This window comes from Rosa rugosa, chromosome 1 (assembly GCF_958449725.1).
Source record: "Rosa rugosa chromosome 1, drRosRugo1.1, whole genome shotgun sequence".
NCBI classification, from domain to species: Eukaryota; Viridiplantae; Streptophyta; class Magnoliopsida; order Rosales; family Rosaceae; genus Rosa; species Rosa rugosa.
Genome location: NC_084820.1, coordinates 21,342,720 through 21,364,377, shown reverse-complemented (window position 1 = coordinate 21,364,377; position 21,658 = coordinate 21,342,720). Strand labels below are relative to the sequence as shown.

The 21,658-nt window shown below is 40.5% G+C and overlaps 3 protein-coding genes across 6 annotated transcripts; 1 reads left to right on the top strand and 2 right to left on the bottom strand.

The window, feature by feature from the left end:
* Positions 1 to 2,633: 2,633 nt before the first annotated feature.
* Positions 2,634 to 3,434, bottom strand: LOC133726103 (glutamine-dependent NAD(+) synthetase-like). The gene is made up of 3 exons (XM_062153579.1): positions 3,417 to 3,434; positions 3,228 to 3,350; positions 2,634 to 3,111 (listed from the first exon to the last, which is right to left on the bottom strand). The coding sequence occupies exons 1-3, from the start codon at positions 3,432 to 3,434 to the stop codon at positions 2,926 to 2,928; spliced, it is 327 nt and encodes a 108-aa protein (XP_062009563.1). The 3' UTR covers positions 2,634 to 2,925.
* On the bottom strand, positions 3,351 to 6,934 carry LOC133726231 (poly [ADP-ribose] polymerase 1-like). Of its 4 annotated transcripts, none has more exons than XR_009855336.1 (7): positions 6,320 to 6,934; positions 5,564 to 5,717; positions 5,111 to 5,335; positions 4,859 to 4,941; positions 4,387 to 4,566; positions 4,082 to 4,273; positions 3,354 to 3,734 (listed from the first exon to the last, which is right to left on the bottom strand). XR_009855336.1 is itself a non-coding variant. In XM_062154060.1 (6 exons), the coding sequence occupies exons 3-6, from the start codon at positions 5,124 to 5,126 to the stop codon at positions 3,558 to 3,560; spliced, it is 456 nt and encodes a 151-aa protein (XP_062010044.1). In that variant the 5' UTR covers positions 5,127 to 5,335; positions 5,564 to 5,717; positions 6,320 to 6,934; the 3' UTR covers positions 3,351 to 3,557. The 4 variants fall into 4 exon arrangements, 1 of the variants encoding a protein (XP_062010044.1); XR_009854993.1 differs by having other exon boundaries at positions 3,359 to 3,734; positions 4,082 to 4,121; positions 6,320 to 6,931; XR_009855140.1 differs by having other exon boundaries at positions 3,360 to 3,734; positions 4,082 to 4,121; positions 5,218 to 5,335; positions 6,320 to 6,929.
* Positions 6,935 to 19,117: 12,183 nt separating this feature from the next.
* On the top strand, positions 19,118 to 20,063 carry LOC133724402 (uncharacterized mitochondrial protein AtMg00860-like). The gene is made up of 2 exons (XM_062151123.1): positions 19,118 to 19,302; positions 19,763 to 20,063. The coding sequence occupies exons 1-2, from the start codon at positions 19,118 to 19,120 to the stop codon at positions 20,061 to 20,063; spliced, it is 486 nt and encodes a 161-aa protein (XP_062007107.1).
* Positions 20,064 to 21,658: the final 1,595 nt, after the last annotated feature.

The window sequence follows — 21,658 nt, the reverse complement described above, 5'->3', positions numbered from 1 at the left end:
GACACAGCAGATATTTGATTCACAAATGATTCATATGACTTAGATAACCTCCTGGTGGACATATAATTAGCTACTGGGTATTTTGATTTGGCAGTAAGAGTAGGTTCATATCTTTGGGCTGATTGACCCCGAGTTGTCCTATTTGGTAACACATATTGCTCAACATTAGACTCACTACTACTAGTACTAGTGGGTGGACATACCTCAAATGAGTGATCTTCAGTACCAGGAAGCTGTGGGTCAGGGGTAGAAGCGATGGCAGGAGGGGCAGTTACGTCTTCAACTTCATTTTTAGCCATAGAAACTGGTGTGTGGATGTTTGGAGCTACTGCTTCAAGAGGTGGCGAGCTGATGGTCTCATCTGGATCTTTCAAAATACCTCCTGCCTGTGTGACTTCTTCTTCTCCTCCTTCTGATTCCTCCCCCTCTCCATGATACAGTTCTTCAAAATATGAATTCTCCCCCTGAAGAGCTGTATCTGAAGAGGAAAAATAACTCATGCCTCAAAGAAGGTAACATCCATAGTGACATAGTACTTCCTGGTAGGTGGATGATAGCACTTGTACCCCTTCTGATACCCTCCGTAGCCAACAAACACACACTTAAGTGCCCGGGCATCCAACTTAGACCTCTGGTTTTTAGGAACATGGACAAAGGTAACACAACCAAAGACACGAGCTGGAAGATTATGAAATGAAGGCAAGGGAATTCAGATGCAGGAACCTCAAATGGAATTTTTCCCTGAAGGACGCTAGATGGAAGACGATTGATAAGATGGGAGGAAGCATGTACAGCATCGCTCCAAAGATACTTAGGCATATGAGCACTAAAGAGAAGGGCACGAGCCATATCAAGTAAATGACGGTCTTTCCTTTCAGACACTCCATTTTGTTCTGGTGTTTGTGGACATGTAGTTTGGTGAACAATCCCATGGGTTGTAAAAAACTCTTGGAAAACATGATTAACATATTCCCCCCCATTGTCAGAACGAAGGACTTTAATGGTGCTATGGTATTGTGTTTGAACGAGAGTACAAAAAGTTTGAAAAGCTGGAAAGACTTCATCTTTGGTTTTTAGAAGAGCAACCCATGACAATCTCGTACAATCATCAATAAATAACACAAAGTATCTCATACCCGACACAGTGGGTTCTTTAGATGGCCCCCAAACATCAGAATGAATCAACTCAAAAGGAGAAACACTTTTATTAGAAATACTAGGAGAATAAGTAGCACGATGACTCTTGGCCAAAACACATGTTTCACAATGTAAAATAGACTCATCCACACCAATAAACAAAGTAGGCATGGTTTTTCTCATAAGACTAAAAGAGCGATACCCTAAACGGCGATGCCACAACCAAATTTCACTTAGCTTGTCAGAACTCGAAGTCAAAGTGGCGCGGGACTGTGCTACTGGTTTCTCTCCTGCGTATGTCTGATCCAGATGGAACAACCTGCCCCTCAGATACCCCCGACCGATTATCTCCCTGGTGAGAAGATCCTGAAAAATCACATACATAGGATAAAAGGTTACGGAGCATTTAGACTCAGTATTCAACTGGGGAACATATATCAAATGGTGAGACAAGTCAGGCACATATAACACATTATGAAGTTCTAAGGTGGGGGTAATACGAACTGACCCTGACCCTAACACAGGAAAGGCCTCACCATTGGCATTGGTTACATAGGACACTGGTGGGGAAGACAATTCAGTAAAATATGATTTGTCATAAGTCATATGATCGGAGGCACCAGAATCAATAATCCATGTATCGGAACCAACAAAGTTAGAAACCTTTAAAGCCATACCAATTTTACCTCGACCAGCTATAGAGGCTGTAGGAGTAACTCCACCTACTGTATGATGATCTTGGCCAGCCACTCCATAGAAATCCGGTTCTTGGACCAATTGAACAACAACTACTTTCGCCTTAGGACGATAACCTTGCTTTTTAGGTTTAAGCACTACTAGAATTATGGCCCCAGACATCGGCCAAAAACCGATGAGAAACAAAAACCCGACCGATGTCTTTGTGGGTGATGAGAAAGATCCGGAAAATGCAGACATCGGTTTTTAGCCGATGTCTAGTATTCGTGTAGACATCGGTTCCTAATTATAAATCGATGTAAATAGGTTTAAATGATAACAAACTTACATGTTTTACTATTGTTAAACCCACATTTTATTGTATTTAATGCTTAAAGAAATATAGATTACATAACACAAGTTTGCGTTTTAACATCGTTATTGATTTAAGAACCGATGACTGATACTGTTACATACATCAGTTCCCATTTTGGAACTGATGTCTGGTACTCAGTAACATATCGTTTTCGACAAAAAATCGATGTCTGTATATTTCAGTAACATCGATTTCCATTTTGGAACTGATGTCTGGTACTCAGTAACATATCGTTTTCGACAAAAAATCGATGTTTGTATATTTCAGTAACATCGATTTTCATTTTGGAACTGATGTCTGGTACTCAGTAACATATCGTTTTCGACAAAAAATCGATGTCTGTATATTTTAGTAACATCGATTTTATCTGTATTACTAGACATCAGTTTTTATGGTTAAAACTGATTTCAACTTTATATCTAGACATCACATTCTATAAAGAGGATGATGTCCACAAAATATGTAGCTGCTGTTATAAATTGCAATTTCAATAGTTGACAAGAGTGATTTGAATATTGGAGTATTATATCTGAAATCATCATCCTTAACAGTTTACAAAATGGGCAAAATAAAACCCCAATTCACCTACTACAAGGCTAGCCTAGCAATTAGTATTCATGTTTGTTCATAATTGCTACAAAAAAGTTAATTAAAAGCTAGCCTAACTCAAAATCAAGAAACTGGTCAGAACCTACAGCAGAGTCTGTAAGTAGTCGGCTACTTCAATGCGGACCTCGTCAAGTTGTTGTTGGGTATACCCTCTCCGATCCTTCATCCACATTGGAACTACCCAGAACAAGATAAAACCCAGGTTTGTTATGAACCCAAGGTAGAAGTGATGCAAACATAAAAGCCAGCACCATTCGGATTCGTGCTTGAATGTTTTGCAGACCTAAGTTCTCAGCATTAGATCCTCCATCTATCTGTCAACCAAAAACCACATTGATGAATCATGTATAGCATTATTGCTTATGGTCAAATCCTGATCCCAATAGAGCCACACAAGGAGGAAAAGAGGTTGAAGGTAGATAACTTTTACCTTATATCGTGGTCGTTTTCCTGTCACTGCTTGAAACAGCGTCAGAAGTGCAGAAATAACACCATCTATACTGATATCAAGATGCCATGCGCCAATTTCATCTGCTAGAACCTTTGTTTTAGACTATATGCAAAAAGCTTGCTCAGGTTTACTTGAAAATGGTATGGTTCTAATATGGAATATGTAAACTCTATCACGAGTGAGCATGCAAGGCTAATGATCAACGTATTCTACGTTTCACATATGGTTACAATCCATGCATCATGCAGCCCACAAGTCAATGGCACAAAAATAAATGAAACAAATGGTAAATAGGATAGTTTAGAAAAACTAACCTTTTACCACAAGCTGACACATGCAGCCAACTATGGCAGCCACAGACGAGCTATCTGCTCCACCAGAAAGGGGTAGCAGAAACCCAGAAGCTCCACTTCTTCTTAAATAGTCCCATAACCAACAACCAGGAGGACCAAAGGCTATTTCCTCTTCAGGAGAGTGATACTTAATCTGCAGATCATAGGTTATATTCAATTAATATATGTTAGTGCTTGTCAGTTAAAACCATAGATTGGTGCATGTTGTCAAAACAACATGGTTACCCAGATAATAAATATTTGCCACGTGAAGTTAAACTCTTCCCAGTAACCAAGTTAAGGAGTATCACTTATGTTGTATTGTGTCAGTCAGATTATAACAGAAGCTAAAGGAATGAGTACCAAAAAAAAAAAACTATTTAAAGGAAACCTCCTGATGAATGAAGACCGGAAAATCAAGGCCTTTCTACAACTTTTATAATAAATCAGTAAATACTGACCCCAGCTACTTTAATTGGTCCTGCTAGAACTGGAACTAACCTTAAGTGGACTTCACCTTCAATAGAAATTGCATCTTAACCTGTTCAGAGAACAACTTCTAAAATTAGTAGTGTACCAACACTAGGCAAAGGTTGATATCCAGTTATTTAGAGCGGCTCTAAGAATTAGAACCCGAAGTGTACACAATCTTACACTGATATCCAGTTAATGTAGCTGCCACTTCTAGTATTACTAGTAAAGAATTAATTTAAATCAAAATCTTATAAACACGTAAAGTTTAGTGTAAGAAACTGCCACTATCCCATATAGAAGATAAAAAAACAAGAACAGAGTTCATAACTTACTTGAGCTGTATCATAAACAATATACTCATTATACATCAGCTCAGAGGCCCTGACATGTGAATACACTAGTTTGCCGCAGGGCACAGTGACATCATCTCTCCATTTAACATAGTCCGACTCAGGTTTTTTCTTGCCAAGTCCCTTCGTAGAGTGCTTTCCCTTAGGAGGTTTATCCATATACTGAATGACAGTAGAATGCATAAAGATAAGTTAAGTGGGAAAAAGTTGTAAGAAATAATAAGTCTGATGAATCCAGTATATTGTTTTTTTACACAGGTCAAATTGAAAACTTTTACGGGAGTTAAAATTAGTTGACACATGATGTCAATATATATACAGAATATCAAAATGATCAAAACACACATGAAAAAGGATAGAAGAAAAAGAAAGGATAAGGGGGGATGCAAATGAGCTCACTGTGGCCTTCTTGAGCTCATGAATACAGATATATACATAGACAAAGAAAACAAACCATATAACCAGTAGCTGGAGCTTCAGGAGGAGCTATTCTTAGGCCTTGGCTAAGTATTCCCACAAAGTTCGTAAACCGAGAACCTGAGGAAAAGATAATTACTATTAGTCATGATTCTGCATCCTAAATCCTGATACATTTATCAATAGATTTCTGTGTACCTTGAAAAATAACATTGAAAAGAACTATAGCCATTCTCATCTCACTGCAGAAAAACACTATATTCCATAAAATTTGGCTAGTGCAACTTACCATGCCAAAGCAGCATTCTGTTTTTAAGATTTTTCCGGTAATATCCTCATAAAATATGAAGCAAGCAACTTCCAGGAGCACTAAAAAGGTGAAGACCAAGAACTTACAAGGCAGTGTTGCGTGAATTGGTGCACTTAATACCTTCCCAGCCGTCACAAGGATCGGCACTCACCCAACTAGGAGGTTTTATATTCCACTCATCCATAAGAATCTGCATATAACCATCTGCATCCAAAATTCAAATCATGTTTAAAGCTTCAATCCACAGTCAGTGACTTACAAGAAGCTTGTAAAGCAGAAACAGTTACATAAAGCTCTTTGTACAACTAGGGGATGGAAAAAGGTGCTTATTAACAAAGCTAAAGAAGAAAAACCAATGTCTGCTGCCATACCATCAAGGAAAACTGATTAGCTTCACTTTGAGAAAGAACATAACAATTGAAGAGAACTTACATTCCTGAGTGTTTGCCTCTGCTGCAATAACAAAGAACTGGACTAACACAAGCACCGGAAACGCACCAATGGCTCGAGCATTACCCATCACAGAAAACTGGAACCAAAGCCCTGCAAGTCCTTCGATGTGTAGTCCCCAGCCACCATCATCATTCTGAAGTACCCGAAATATACACTAAAGATTAGATTCTTTAATCTTTATACAGTTGCAGATCGAAATGGAAAGAGGCAAACAGATGCCAGAAAACAAGAAAGCATATTAAAATAGGTAAAATCAACATTGGTGATTATCATAAAATAGATCCTGAGGAAGTTCGGAGTTATATCAACATTGAAAAACCTCAATATCAAATTAACACACTTAAAATAGAAAATCTGCCAGAAAGTTAATACAAGGGTAGAGTAAGGAAATCATCAAAGTTAATTAGGTACATCTGTCTCCTAAATTCAACAGTAGATAGAGAGAGTGAATGTCCAGATAAGTGTTTCTAGTTCATAGTTTGGTTCTCATATTTTGTTTTACTATTACATATGTAGGAATTCTACTCCAACAGATAGAATTAAATGGCTACTCTAAGCTGCTCTAATGATTCACAATATCAAATATCAAACTCAACACATCCAATTGCAGATCATTCAAACTGGACACATCCAATTCCAAGCAATCAAAATCGTTGCAGAACTCATACATTATCAACACATCCAATTTCTAAAATAACCAAAACTCATAAAACCAAAAAGAAGAGAAATTGGTACCTAAGATGATGAAGATGATTTACGATGGCACCAGCACCAGAGCACCACTTAACTTGTGGAGATTTTGCCTCTTCATTTCCAGCAACAATCAGACAAACAGAAACGGGTATTGGACTGTTGGGTAATCAATTTAACACCTCACCCAAAACACCAAACATCATGAATCAAGAATCTGGACAACCCATTCCCAATTATCAAACATAATCAGCAGTTTACGGTGTTTACCTGAGATTCAGGGATTGAATCCTTCATGTAGTCGCAGAGATGCAAACTCGCAGTGGAGGTGGCTCAGGCGAACTGAAAGGGGAGCTGGCTCGATTGCTAGAGCCTGCAACTCTGGAAGGTGGAACCAAAATCGATCTGTAGTGTCTCCGTCCCTGAGTGCAGATGATGATAAATAGTGTAGAAGAATCGAGTCAGATCGGAGGCGGAGAACGAGATCGGGGTCTGGAGAACGAAATCGGGGACTCGAGGTCAGAAAGCGAGGCAGGGGAACATGGGGTGAGGTCGGGACTCGGGGTCAGGTCGGAGGCGGCTCTAGTCGGCTTGGGTCGGAGAAGGAGGTCGGGGACTCGATGAACTTCAGCTTGGAGAATGAATAGGTCGACAAGGTGAGCTGATGAAGTCATTAATTAGCTAGGGTTCGACAGTTTTAGAGAAAGCGGAAAAAAATACCAAGTGTGGGGGGAAATGAAATATTAGTCCCCGCGTTCTCAAACTTTAAAACTTAGTCCCTCCGTGTTTTTTCAAATTTTTCGAACAAAAATTTTCTCATCGTTTTCTTTGGTGACTGATGTCCATAATAGCAACAGAAATCGGTTTCTTCACAAACTGATGTTAACATGTTTTTAACATCAGGTGCAATCCTGACCGATTTAATAGTGGTGATGTCTAATGACATTATTCTAGTAATGAAGGTGTGGGTTCAACTTCCAACAAGTCTCCCGAACATGCCCAAGGTCGTTGCAATAAGAACATTGAGGACGAGGGCGGTTGGTGAAGCCTTGTGGGAACCCTTGCTGATGAAGTGGGGCTGAACTCTGCTGCTGAAGGAAAGGTGTCGGTGACTTGGCCTGAATAGCTAGGCTAGATACTTCAACCTGTGCATGTTTGACATTCTCCTGTTGAGACTCATCCTTGCAGATGTATGTAAAAGTTGTGTTCAAACTAGGAGGGTCTGTCATTCTGAGCAATTCTCCCTTGGCACTGCTATGCTTCTCATCAAGCCCTCTCAGAAATACATGAACCCTTTCTAGCTCCTTCTTCTTCTGGTACCACACAAGATCTTCCTGATTCTTGATCTTGCAAGGATGCTTCTGATCAATTTCACCCCATACATTCTTCAGCTTGGTGAAATACACAGCTACTGGTTGCCCATTCTGTTGCATACTAGCAGCTTTACACATCAATTCATGAACCTGTATAAAATCAGACTCGTTGGTATACAAATGCCCCAATGTCTTCCATATCGCCTCAGTAGTTTCACATTCCTCCACCATCTGTAGCACATCATCAGTCATGGCTCGAAATAGAATTGACATTACAAACCCATCATCATCTTCCCACTTAGCATAGGCCTCCACATCATCTTCACTAGGAGCCTTGATTGTTCCAGTCACATGCCCCATTTTGTGTATTCCACGGAGATAAACTAACATAATCTTCTTCCATGTTCGGAAATTGGTACCAGTGAGTTTGGTACCCCCGAAAGAACCACCTTCTGAGCTCTTGACAGAGACCTCAACCTTCTGGACCTCATTGGCCTTAGAACTTTGACTGTCATCACCACCCATTGCAATAGTACAATAGCAAAAAACACACAAATCCCAAAGTATGCAGTGGAAATAAGAAGAACAGAAGGCTCCAAAAATAATAACAGAATTTTTTTTTTGGAACCTGTTGAAGTTGACCGAGTTGAGTTGACTGGGTTGAGTTGACCGAGTTGGGTTGACCGAGTTGAGTCCAATCGATTTGGGTTGCGACGAGATGAAGAATCAGGTCAGAACTGGTCGGACTTAGGCTGCCAACTGAAGAATCCGGCCGACTTGAGTGAGGGATGGAAGCAACGACGATCTGGGTTGTCGGAGCGATCTGAACGAGAATCGATCTGGGTCGCAGAGACTTTGATTGCAGATACCGATCTGGACAGAAAGAACTGGCGCCGATCTGGACAGGGAACGTTGATGCTGGTCTGGTAATCAAGGATGATGCCGATCTGGGTTGATGAAAGATGGCGGCGGCGGTCTCGGGCTGAAGACGAAGCCGAAAAGGAAGACGACGACGGTTAGTCTGGAGACGAAGCCGGTCTGATCGATGGAAGTGGCTGGTCTGATGACGTTGAAGTCTAAGAAGAAGACAATCCGGTCGTTCTTGGATGAGAGACAACGACAAGAGTAAGGCCGTTTAAGGAAAAACAATAACCCTAACAATGGGGTTTTTGAATTAATTCCTTGAACTAGGAAAATTAGAAGCAGAAAATAAGAGACAAAGTCCTCTCGGATCTTTGCTCTGATACCAAGTCAAATAAGACGAGATATAGAGAATGAATTTTCTGATATCTGATTCATCTCACAGTGGAGGTATTTAAAGAAGATTACAGGAATACAACAGGTAAGTACTAACTACAAAATAATTACAATATATTCTATTCCTAACGCTAAGCCATGACTCACGCTAACATTGATGCCATCAGAAAGTGGTACCAATCAATCTGCTCTCAACATACAATTTCGCCAAGGAATTTTTCTAACCTTTGGGTGGAGAAGATAGGAAATTAAGAAAAGGAAGAGGATATAGATAGGTAGAGATGATTGGTGACATTCAATGTACAGGTGGCCATGGCAACATGGCTTGGAGAAGAAAAAGAGACTAAGAGTCTGACAAAGATGCAGAGAAGTCAGGGACCAAGTGCTTGGATGATTGTAAATATTTTGATGATGATCATCGTTTTATAGGTACCAACCAGAGCTTGAAAGAGACAGGGGAAGAGAAATTGTGACCAACTGCTAGGTAATTTACCTAATGATGACTTTAGGATATAGGCAACAATTTATGCACTGATTTGTTAGGGAGGTGGAGAGAGCTAAAGAAAAGAGTACGTATATAACAAGAAATGTGAGAGATATCCGAGGGAGAATAGTGGAAGAAAGGATGGAAATTGATGGAAACTAGGATATATCATTTAAGTAGTTTACATTCTCTTCCAACTTCAGTAAAAACAAATATGTATTCTTCCTCTATCATTTCTCCCATATATTACATGGATCCGGCTCCTCTAAAGTGAGAAGAGTGTGAAGTTATGTTAAGTTCATAAAATCTTGAAGCTCTGCTTAATCTAAGGGTTTTAAGAGTTAACACATCAACTTTTCTTCAATTCTAGGAATTTTAATCTAAACCCAAGTTAACTTCCCGTTAAATCTAAAAAAAAAAAAAAAAAAAAAGGGTTAACAGCTCTCGTCTATCTTTTTTCCTTCAAGACTTTCTGCTGCATTTGCTATTTCTCTATGCTTCCATGGAAAATTATCCATGGTTGCAATAACCATGGAATTGACTTCTTACATTTGTATTGATTATCTTATGAAGCACTAACACATTGAGAACACCTGAAATGGATTGAGTAATTACATTCAGATCAGTTGAGTCCACTTCCTCCTATCTTATAGTTCATACTTTTATAGAAACATAAATGTTAAAGGGTCCGTATTACATTTCATATAGATATGAGACTCAAGCACCATAAATGTCCTAAGCGACACCCATGAACTCCAACTCGAGGAACATAATTTGTAAAAGCGAAAAGAACTAAACTTCAGACTATTTTCTAATGCTTCATTATCGAATAAGTGGGAATATAATGTAAAAACCTAGGACAACACTACTACAAAGACATTTTTGCATGAATACATTTATTAAACAATACCAAACACAATGATAACAGTCACCTGAATCTCTTACAGTACAAAAATTCCGTGTTTCAATTACAACTGTTATCACACAAGTTGCTTCACATTATCTTAACCATGAAGAAACAAACTGTAACTGGTTTAAGACATTTACCATATCATCATCCTCATACAGAACCTCCAGCAAGTATGGCGCATCCGGCTCTCTCCACCGAAGCCTATGATTGACCAATTGTAAACCAACCCTAACCAAATGCATTACATTAAGAAAAAACACCACATAAGAATCTTCCTTTATGCACAAGGAGCAGAAATAGCATAGAGACAATAGTATCCATACAAAAAATAACAACAATAGTATCCATAGAGACAATACCTAAGGATCGTATTCAAATCTGTAATAACTTCTCCATCAACTGTTATTTGTAGACCAACAAAGCAATGCTATAAATTTCCAAAGCAGATGTTCATTTCTCAAAACAAAAGTCAGAATCTGGTGCCACCAAGACATTGCTCATAAGCTCATAACCCAACAAAAAAAAAACCCAAATTCAATCTTCATCAACAAACAATAAGCAATGGCACCCATTTGAGAAAAGCAAAGGATTTATCTAGTCCGAGTGGGTGTGAGTTGGAACAGAGCAGAGTCCAACCGAGCGGAAGACCTCATTTTTACAAGAAATCGATTAAAGGGTGCTCAAAGAACTAGGCTTTATGAATTGGGAAAGTGAAAATTTAGAGACTCATTAGGAAAGTGAAGAACTTTGAAGCCAACAGAGAGTGGTTTAGACTCCAGAGGTAATGGGAAAGTGGTTTAGACATTGGTTCAGCCAACAATAACCATGAAGACCTCATCTCCATCTTGCCATACTCCTGCTTCTCCCCAACCCTAACCACCCTGCCAAGCTGCTGCACAATCAATTGCTGCCCGTAGCAGATTATGAGGACGAAGACGCCGTGGGCCTCGACCCACTCGGCGAACCCGGGTGGGAAGCTGAGGGAGTCGTTGCTGTGGACGGAGTGGGGCCCGCGGAGAGGATGGCGACGCTGGATTTGAGGTCGGTGATGGAATTGAGGGGGCTGGTGTCGGAGATGGTGAGGTAGAAGACGAAAAGGGATCAGATGCGGCAAGTGATGAGGTGGGTGTATTGGGAACCGTAGTTGAGGATGAGGACCAGGTCCGATTTCACGGCCTTTGGGTCCATAGCTGCTGCAAACTGCTCTAGTTTCTACGATTCTAGGGTTGGACGAACGGGTGACCTAGAGAGTAGAGAGAAATAAAATGTAGTTGGGGATTTTGGATTCGAGTATCCAAACGCTACACTAGTTCCTCGTTTATAGATCTGGTGAGGGAAAGAAACAGGTAGAGAGCGGAAGAGTGATGGAGAAAGGGTGAACTGCTCGAGACTTGAAAGTTTTAGACGGAATGAATGAAGTATCGGGCTTAAGGGCTGAGGGCTTTCAAAGGTAAAAGAAAAGATAAAAATTGACTCCAATACATTCAGACGACACAATTTTCTTAAATCTGTTATCTGAATGTTACCCTTGTTTTGACTCAGCTAGGGTTTAACCATTTTGAGAGGGAAATGGTCAAAAGAACATGGAGGGAGAATTCCAAAATTTCAACCATCTATATTTAGAGAACAGATTTCTGTTGTCTAAATATGACTACCTTTTAGGCTTAGATGAATGAAAATTATAGGTATATTTCTATCTTGAGCTAACAACGTTAATATGTTGTCTGAATGCCTCCCTTTTATTCAAAATGAAAAAAGTGTGTTTCAGTGCGTATTCAGACAACAGAGTTAGATTTTTATGTTGTCTAAAAAACTCAGACAACAGAAAATTAGGCTTCTGTCGTCTGATGCGTGTTGTTTGATTAACTTTTTGGCATAGTGATTAAACTATCATTTCTCTCCTTCTGTGTGAGAAAGCATAACAGATATATATATATATATATATATATATATATATATATATATATATATATATATATTCTCTATATACACATAAGCCAAGCCTATGTAATGGCATTTGGAATTGCATATGCTCAGTTATACAAAGTTTCATTCATTTCAGTTCTTCATTTCAGTCATCTGTGAGGGTACCCTTGGCCTGCAGTTATTTGGTTGCTAGTGCACTGGAATTATTAATCAATGACTCAGTTTATGTTTCACTGCCTTGAATTTGTGATATGAGTTCATGCCTAGCCTGGTTTGATTTGTTCAGTATGTATTGCTCTAGCTCTGTATACATTTGTCTAGGACTTATTTCGGGTGTTATAGAGTTGGTTTGTCTTGCAGGCATTTCTCTTTGCCATCGTTAATTGATAGAGTACTAAAAACGTACTGCATTGATAGATTCATTTATCTTTTCTTAACTAGACTATTGTTCTTTCTTTGTATGATCGTATCTGCACTTAAATGACAGCATCTTAAATACTAATGAGCTATTCAAATGGCATAAATGACAGCAACCAAAATGATTATGCATCACCACTTAACTCTCTTTCATTCATTCTCTTTCATTTTGCATCAGTTATTGCTGCATATATTGTCATTTAACATTTCATTTAATTTTCTGGTCCTTTTATGTTGCTTATGTCTTTGTTAACATTTTTCTGGTTTTCAACCGTCGTCAATTATGACAGTGAGGACTGGGAAGGAAGACATTAGAGCCATAACAAGGATGCCCACTCTGCGGTAATGATCCAAAGCTCGAGAAGCAACGTAAATGAGTTTTGGACTGGGATCTTAGAGCTCGGGAAGTAAGTGCTATGGATTACCTCCTTTCAGCATATGAGCTACCAAGTTTGATTCATGGGTCTAGCGAGCAGCTAGAAATAATGCTTTTGATTCATGTGTAGGTAGTAGCTAGGAAGGCTTTCTTGTTTGGTACATTATCTAATAACTTGAATGTTTGGAAGTTTGAAAAACTTATATGATATGGATTAATTAGTGTGGTTTTATGTGGTAATATGGACCATTATTTATGAAAAGATATTCCAGGTATGGAATACATAATGAACAAACAACAGCTCAAAACAATGTTGTGAGAACCAACTCAGACAACAAACCTAATGTTGCTCACACAATGGTTGATAAAAAGAATTTGTTGTGTGAACTAACAACCAACAACAAAAGAAAACAAAATTCTGTTGTGTGAGATTCATAACACACAATGGAAATAAAATCATCTCTGTTGTCTGAGTAACCAAAAGACAAGGGAGATAATTTCACTTCGGTTGTGTGTTGCTTACCTCAGACAACAAAGAATGAGTTATATCTTTTCTCTGTTATTAGTCTCAGACAACAAAGAATAAGTTATACCCGTTGTGTGTTATGAATCTCACACAACAAAGAATAAGTTATACCTGTTGTGTGTTATGAATCTCACACAATGACAAATTTCTTTTTCTGTTGTCTGACTGTCCAGAGGCTTCCCTTCGCATGCCATGCCAGGCACATGCCTGCGCAGAATTCACACAATGAAAAATGGAATTCTGTTGAGCAAAGCATTATCACACAACGGTGAAATCACCGTTGTCTGATTTTTCAATCACACAACACTCACTTAGACCACGGTGAGTTTGGTCATCACACAACACAAATCCACCGTCGTCTGATGGCTTTTTTGTAGTAGTGCAAAGAAGAAATAACAAATAGTACTGTATTGATGTTGCCATACCTCAGTAACAACGGCCGTCTGCTGTATTGATGTCATCTGTGTTTACAAAGAAACCATTGTATTTCATAACGTAGTTGAATTCACTAAGACCATCAAATCATCTAAGATATATCTCAATCCAGGTGGTTGTTGGCCAGACCTTGAAACTTTTATTAAAAAAAAATATATATCCTTAGCCCATCCCACCATTACATATACCAGTGAGAATCGAACCCATGACCTTTATAATGTTTGAATTATAACTTACCAATAGATCACAGCTCACCGACCTTGAAACTTCTTTCTACTACTGTTTGAAAAAAAAAAAAATTTACTATGAAAAACGCTTTGGAATTCACCCTTTTTGAATCAATCCATCAATGATTGTCATTAATTCTCAATCTAGAATGACCATTACATATCCCTCCGCTGCCATTGGCTAGACAATCAAGAGTTTGTGGGGGTACCACTGTGATGCGTAGAGATAGACCAATTACAAATATCTAGCGCTCACTTAAAGAAGCAAGCCTATAAGCTATGAAAATACATAGCAAATAGACAAGCAGCTACACTCATTAGCGCTAATTAAGGAACGAACAAGCATAGGTACCTAAAAATAGAGTTATTGAAAGTAAAACCACTAACATTCTACAGGCCAAAGTTTAAAATTTAGCCCAAAAGGCAAAGTAAAAACCCTAGGGCAATAGCTAGCAGCTCAAAGTCCCACTGGAAAAAATCTAGCCGAAGACCCATTAGACAGGCGCAGCGCAGGCCCAGACACCCTCAGTCGCCGCCATCGCCACAGTCGCCACCATCGCCATAGGCCCAGAAAACAGTTTTGACGCCTTCCTACGACACCACAACTCACAAGGCCGAAACAAAATCAGGCAAACCGAAACAGATCCGAAACCCAGAGGATCCGGACTTCTCAGTTTCCAAGCCGTCACAACTCCCATCGATATCACCGCAGGAGTTTGGAAAGATTAGGCACCAAAAAATCGCTCCTTGAATCAATGCCTGCAACCTCCATAGCCACAAAGCCTTAGATCTGGAACTCACGCTGACTTCTCTGCTGCAATCTCCGAGCCCAACACTCTCAGAAAGCTGTAGGCCTATAATAGAGAGCAACACCTGTACGACAGCACGAACCATACACCATCAGCGTGTCGCCGACGATGGGGTGTCTTCGCCGGACGATAATAATCTTCGCGAGGTTTTGGAACCGACGATTTGTTTTTTTTTTGGTGTGGTGTATATATTAGTTTAGATTTCACCCTTCAACAATACTAAGACTTAAATTATGGGTGTCAAGTTCAGGAAATAAGAGCCACATTCCATTCCAAAATTTTAAACTAAAAACTAGTCTACAAAAAAATCTAGAGAACAACGACAAAAAAAGAGATAGTATATCTAGAGAGACAATTTTAGAAGTTGGATCGAGTATTGAATTTAAACCTACCTCTTAGATCTTGATGAGCAGATAGTCTTGGTGAAGAACTCAGTTCCGGAAATGACGCATAGAGAATGGATCTGAAATATATTCGGCCCGAAATAATTTGTTTTTGCCTAGATGTGTAAGAGAGTGCGGCTGCAAGGTGTGTAGTTGCTCACCTCCTATATTGAATAGATTACGGATGTGTTTGGTATGACTGTGCTTTTAAAAAAACACTTGCTTGTGCTTATTTATGAGAATAAGTGGCTGAAAAGCAAAGCAGCTGAGTGTTTGGTAAACTTACTTTTTATAAGTGCTGTGAGTACTAAAAGCAGTGACAAAATATTTTGGTAAACTCAAAACTAAAAGTACTTTGTGTTTGTAGAATGACCGATTAGGACATGAAATCATTTTTTGCCCAAATTATTTGTTAATATGTTACATCCCGTACCCAAATTTACCCGCTTACTAGTCATTGAGACAGTAAACGAAAATTATCTTTACCTTTTTACTTTCATTTCGAGCTTTTTAGGGGGTTTCAAGAGTTGACTTTTTTGTTCGGGTTAGTTTTGAGGAAACTTCCTTCTAGGAAATTGTAGAAGACTTTCAACCGAGTCTGCGGACACGTAGTACGCTTAAATCGGAGTTCGTATGCAAAAGTTATGGACGAAAAAGCAAAGTTACTGTTCATGGTAACTTTCTATATAAAGGGAAAGTTACTGTGATAGGTTTCCATTTCCGGAAACCTGCCCCGGGTAACTCTCTCTCTCTCCCCTCTCCGCCTCTCTCTCTCTACGGGTTCTGTTTTTCGGCTTTTCTTCGCCGTCCGGCCACCTGACTGCATGCCACTGGTATTGATCGACGCGCCTCCTCCTCATCGACATGTTGGTGTAGTGGGTCATGACAATTTGACCGGAGAAAGGAGGATCGAAGCCAAGAACATCACTGTAGCAGTTTGGGGTTTTTCGCCGATTTCTCTTAATTCCGGCCACATCCGGCGACGAAACCGATCCTAATCGAAAACCCATCCTTCACTGATGAATCCCTCCAAGTTTCTTGAAGCAATTTTGTTATGAAAGTCAACTAGGCTTCCTGTGTTGACCAGGAATAGCTTTTTCCTTTTTGTCCTTTATTTATGCAATTGTCAAACGCACCGTTTCATTTATATTAAACGCGTTGTTTAGGTCAACCTCGTTTGGGGAATATTTGATGTGATTCACATGATGGTGGCTGCCTGTGTCAGTACGACACATGTCTGCTATGGCTACGTTTCCAGCTATAAGAATAGCTCCATTGTAACCGAATGAACCAAGCTTGATAATACAAATTACAATTTTTTCATATTTCTTTTTCAATTCTCTCTTATTCTTCTTACATTCCAATATTTGAGGCCAAAACCCTAACAATCTGGTATCAGAGCCCTCGATCTGAGGGTATGGTAAAGCTCAAAGGGGGTGGAGGAACTGCTCCTCAAGCTCACAGCTTGGGTGAGCTCACCAACCTGGAATTTGATTTTAAAGGTAAAAAAAAAAAAGATGAAGATGAAACGTTGACCAAGCTTGGTGCGGTACAAGACTCGGTAGCTGTACTTCGATCTGAGATCCTCGACAAGATCAGATCAATGAGGGCTGAGGCTAAAGAATTCCAAGTCCAATAGAGTCAACCTTTGGTCAACATTGGATCCATGCAAATCCCTCTTGGTTCCACAGTTACTAGCTCCATGGTATCATCAATCTCATCATCATCATCAACGATGGCCACGTCTGCTTCACTCTAGCCTGAAGGAGAGGGTAGTACATCTAAACCCATTTCTTCTGTTCCACTTTTAAGTCTGAGTGAAAATGATGTGATATTGGGATTTGCTAGTGAATCTTACTCTAAGATGATAAATTCCACTAATATTAAACAAACCACTAGTGCTAACACTTGTGAATCTACTATTGCTAGTAATTTAGGCAATAAGGTGGTGAATAACACCAGATCCGATAGCACTGAGCCTCAAACACAACATCAATTTTACCAGCACACCAGTTTTAGATCCCATCCTTTGAATCACTTCACTAGATCCTTGAGTACAGCAACAAGTGGGTTAAATCCATCCTCATATGGGTTTGCATCAACTTCTCGTTATAGCTGCACTGACCCTTTTGTCATGAGCTACTCAGGACCATACCAACATACCCCAATTAATTTCAGGCCATATTCACAATCCACCTTACCATTTGCAATTCCTGCTTCTCTAAGCACACAGGTGGCTTCATCTACAGCCTCACCTTAGGTAGCATTTGCTTTCAATACTAATCAGATTGACAGATTCCACTCCAGTCCCAGATATATCCCCAAATGACCAATCCAACACCACACTATCACCACATACAAAATTATGGCTACATTTTCATCCCATCAACAGCCATATAATTACCATTTGAACCAGTATCCTTCACCTAATAACCCCAGCTTACCAACCATGGGGCAGATGAAATTGGAATTCAGCACATTTGGTGGTGGTGACCCAGTTGAATGGCTCAACAAGGTAGAACAGTTCTTTGAATTCTACCACATTCCTGAGGAGAAAAAATTAGCAATTGCCACAATGCACCTCACTGATAAAGCATCTAACAGGTGGTACATGTTTCGACAAGAGTTCCCTCCCACCTGGCTAGGCTTAGCAGACTTGTTAATGAGGGAGTTTAGTGGCCACAATGTGCTGGACTATCAAGTTGCTTTAGCTAGGATTTCCCAAACTGGCAGTGTTGAACAATACAAGGAACAGTTCACAAGGATCTCAAGGAGGGCTCCTGGTTTCTCACAACAGGTTCTACTATCATGTTTTCTTGGAGGTCTCAAAAGTGAGATCAGAGCAAATATGAAGGCACAGAAGCCTAAAACATTGTATGAGGCCTGTGAGCTTGCCAAGATATATGAAGAAAGAGAGGCTGGCCAAAGAAACCACAACAGAAACACTCCTAACAGCAGGATATTCTCAATGGCCCAAAGCAACCAGTTTAGCAAACCATCTGCATCTAGAGGTGGAACTAAACCAGGGAGGCGACAGGCTAGCCTCACTAGACCTGCACCTATGCATAACCCTGCAGTAAGCAACACTGGTAATAATAGGAATAAGAGATTGTCCCAAGCTGAGTACCAAGAAAGGAGGGCCAGAATCAATGTTTCTTTTGTGAAGAATTATTTCGACCTCGCCATAATGGCAGAAAGGGTCAACTCATGGTTATTGAGGTTGCACAAGATGAAATTGAGCAACATGAGTTAACTGATACTAAGATGGCTACAGAAACTCCACTTGAGGATGCAATACAGGAAGCTGAAATCCAATTGCAAGTCATGGGGGAACAGGATAGCTCAAATACTATGCAACTGAAAGGAGTGGTCAATAAAAAATAGGTCTATGTACTTATAGACACAGGAGCATCACACAACTTCATACATCCATCCTTGCTCAAGAAATTTGAAACCAGGATTATTGACATTAAGCCCTTGAAAGTAAGGCTGGCCAGTGGAGCATTGATGCAAACAAAAGAGCAGGTAACAGTAACCTTGCAATTACAACAATTCACATTTTCTGCTAACTTTTATGTCTTACCAGCTTTAAGCTGTGAGGTTGTTTTGGGAGCTTCTTGGCTCAGGACATTAGGAGACATCACCTGGAATTTTGAAACCATGAAAATGCAGTTTCACTATGATTAAGTTAAGTATATCCTCCAAGGTGAAACCAAATCCCAAGCTTCTGTGATTAGCTGCAAGTCTATGACTAGACTTCTCAGAAAAGAAAAAGTTGTGATGGTCCAATTGAGTCCAGTTATCACAGAAAATGAGTCAAGCAAGGTTCACCCTGGAATTCACCAATTACTACAGCAATATGCTACAATCTTTCAACCTCCCACAAGTTTACCTCCTGCCGGAGAACAAGATCATAGAATTGAACTTGTGCCTAACACCACAGCCATCAATGTTAGACCATACAGGTATCCTCATTTTCAAAAATAAAAAATTGAAAAAATTGTGCAAGAGATGCTAGAAAATGGCATTATTAGGCCAAGTGTTTCTCCATTTTCTTCCCCAGTGTTATTGGTGAAGAAGAAAGATGGAACTTGGAGAATGTGCATTGACTATAGATCCTTGAACTCAGCCACTATCAAAGACAAATATCCAATCCCTGTGGTTGATGAGTTGATAGATGAGGTACATGGTGCAACCCTGTACACCAAACTTGACCTGAGATCTGGTTACCATCAAATCAGAATGGTAGAGAAGGATATTAGCAAGACTGCTTTCAGAACACACTCAGGTCATTATGAGTTTCTGGTGATGCCCTTTGGTCTGACTAATGCTCCTTCCACCTTCCAATCAGTCATGAATGACATCTTAAGAGACTATTTGAGGAAATTTGTTTTGGTGTTTTTTTGATGACATCCTTATTTACAGTCCAACCTTGGATGAGCATCTAAGACATTTACAGCTGGTCTTCGAGAAGTTGCAGCAGCATTCACTAAAAGTAAAAGAGAGTAAGTGCTGCTTTGGGGTCAAACAAGTTGAATACCTTGGCCACATCATAAGTGCAGAAGCAGTGGCTGTAGACCTTTCAAAAATTGAATGCATCAAGAATTGGCCTAAACCCAAGACCTTGAAAGGATTAAGAGGTTTCCTTGGTCTAGTTGGTTATTACAGGAAATATGTTAGACATTTTGGGAGTATTGCTAAACCTTTAATAGTTGTTAATGTCTAAAATTGGGCGGTAGCCTAATCTTGGTTAACGCTGGTCCGATGGGCCGACCACTACTTATGGTGTACTCGGTACTTCCGCTACTTGTCAAGTAAAATACAAAGGGGCATCAGAGGGAGACCGCGTTGGGTGGTCTTCTCTTCTCCGATGCTTAAGTTAGTCAATGTATTTATGTTGACAGAATAACAGTAGGTAAGTAGTAAATGCATAATTAATGAGGAGAGAGGAGTGAACCTTTTATAGGTGGGGAAGAGGCTGACCTCTTCCTTGTTTTCGATGTGGGACTGATATGCTTTAGTTCCTAGTTTGTGGAGCTTCTGATGCTGTTTTGGAGGGGCGCATGGCGGCGCGTCAGTGGTGATCTGGGGGTGAGCCGGAGCTCAGGCGGTAGCCTGCTTGATTGTGTTTCCGTAGGTCACACCGTTGGTGGTAGTTGATACCGCTGGCGGTAGCATGAGCGTGGCTCATTATAGCTAATTATGCTTAGCAAATGCTCATGCAAGTACAAGTCCCCCAAGTCCCCAGTCAAGGAGGGCAATCTTGGTTGGGGAGTTGCCTAGCGGTTCGAAGTGTTACTTCTGCTAGACTTGCAACATCATAATTAGCGTCAGTGCATTGTCAACCATGGATTTACTGAGCGAACGCTTTATGCCCTTTCGGGTGGGCCCCTGCTAGGCCCCCCAGGGAGTCCCCCACTCCCCGGCTAAGATGGGCCTCCGTTTGGCCGACATTGTTTGATGAGGGGGATCTGCACTGAACAGAGAGTGTTGGGTAGCGAGCCCAATCTTTGGTACCTAAGTGTCGGGGGTCAACGTGCCTAATCAGGGCCGTCAAAGACTGTTGATGTGTCCCCTTACTTGGCCCGGAGGGACGTAGCTTGACTGCAACACCACGTGGCTGTCGTTGTCAGAATGAGGCGTTGCCTCGGGAATCGCCGTTGGCGGAAGTCCCTCCGCAGACAAAAAGCGGTAAGAAGTGTCGCGGGGACCTTCTGGCTTGAAGCTCTGCGAGCGGTGTTACGCTCAACGGAGACTGTCACTTGTAAGATGAAAAGGGAAAAGTTCCGCTAGCGGTGTTGCGCCTAGCGGAGACTCGCTTGCAAGATGAAAAAGGGAGAAGTTCCGCTAGCGGTGTTGCGCCTAGCAGAGACTCGCTTGCAAGATGAAAAAGGAAGAAGTTCCGCAAGCGGTGTTGCGCCTAGCGGAGACTTGCTTGCAAGATGAAAAAGGGAGAAGTTCCGCTAGCGGTGTTGCACTTAGCGGAGACTATCTCGACGATTGGTGAACTTCCTCTTCGACAGTTACTTCGGATAGACTCTTCGTCTGTCGGCGCCCAACACGTGGCTATCATGCATTGGGTTAGTGTGTGGGATAACGTCTACTCATCACGCCCGTATCTTCGCCATTAATGCGGGTAATTATGGATTTTGTAACCGAGGCGTCGCCTCGGTTAATCCGGAGAGTAAGTGTGATCGTGGGGCATGTGTATGGCTGTCGTGTGATGTCGTTTTTCAGTGGACGGCTTAGATTTGTTTGATGTTGACATAAAAGAGAGGGAAACCGAGTGGTTCAACACTTTCTGCACTTTGAACTAATATC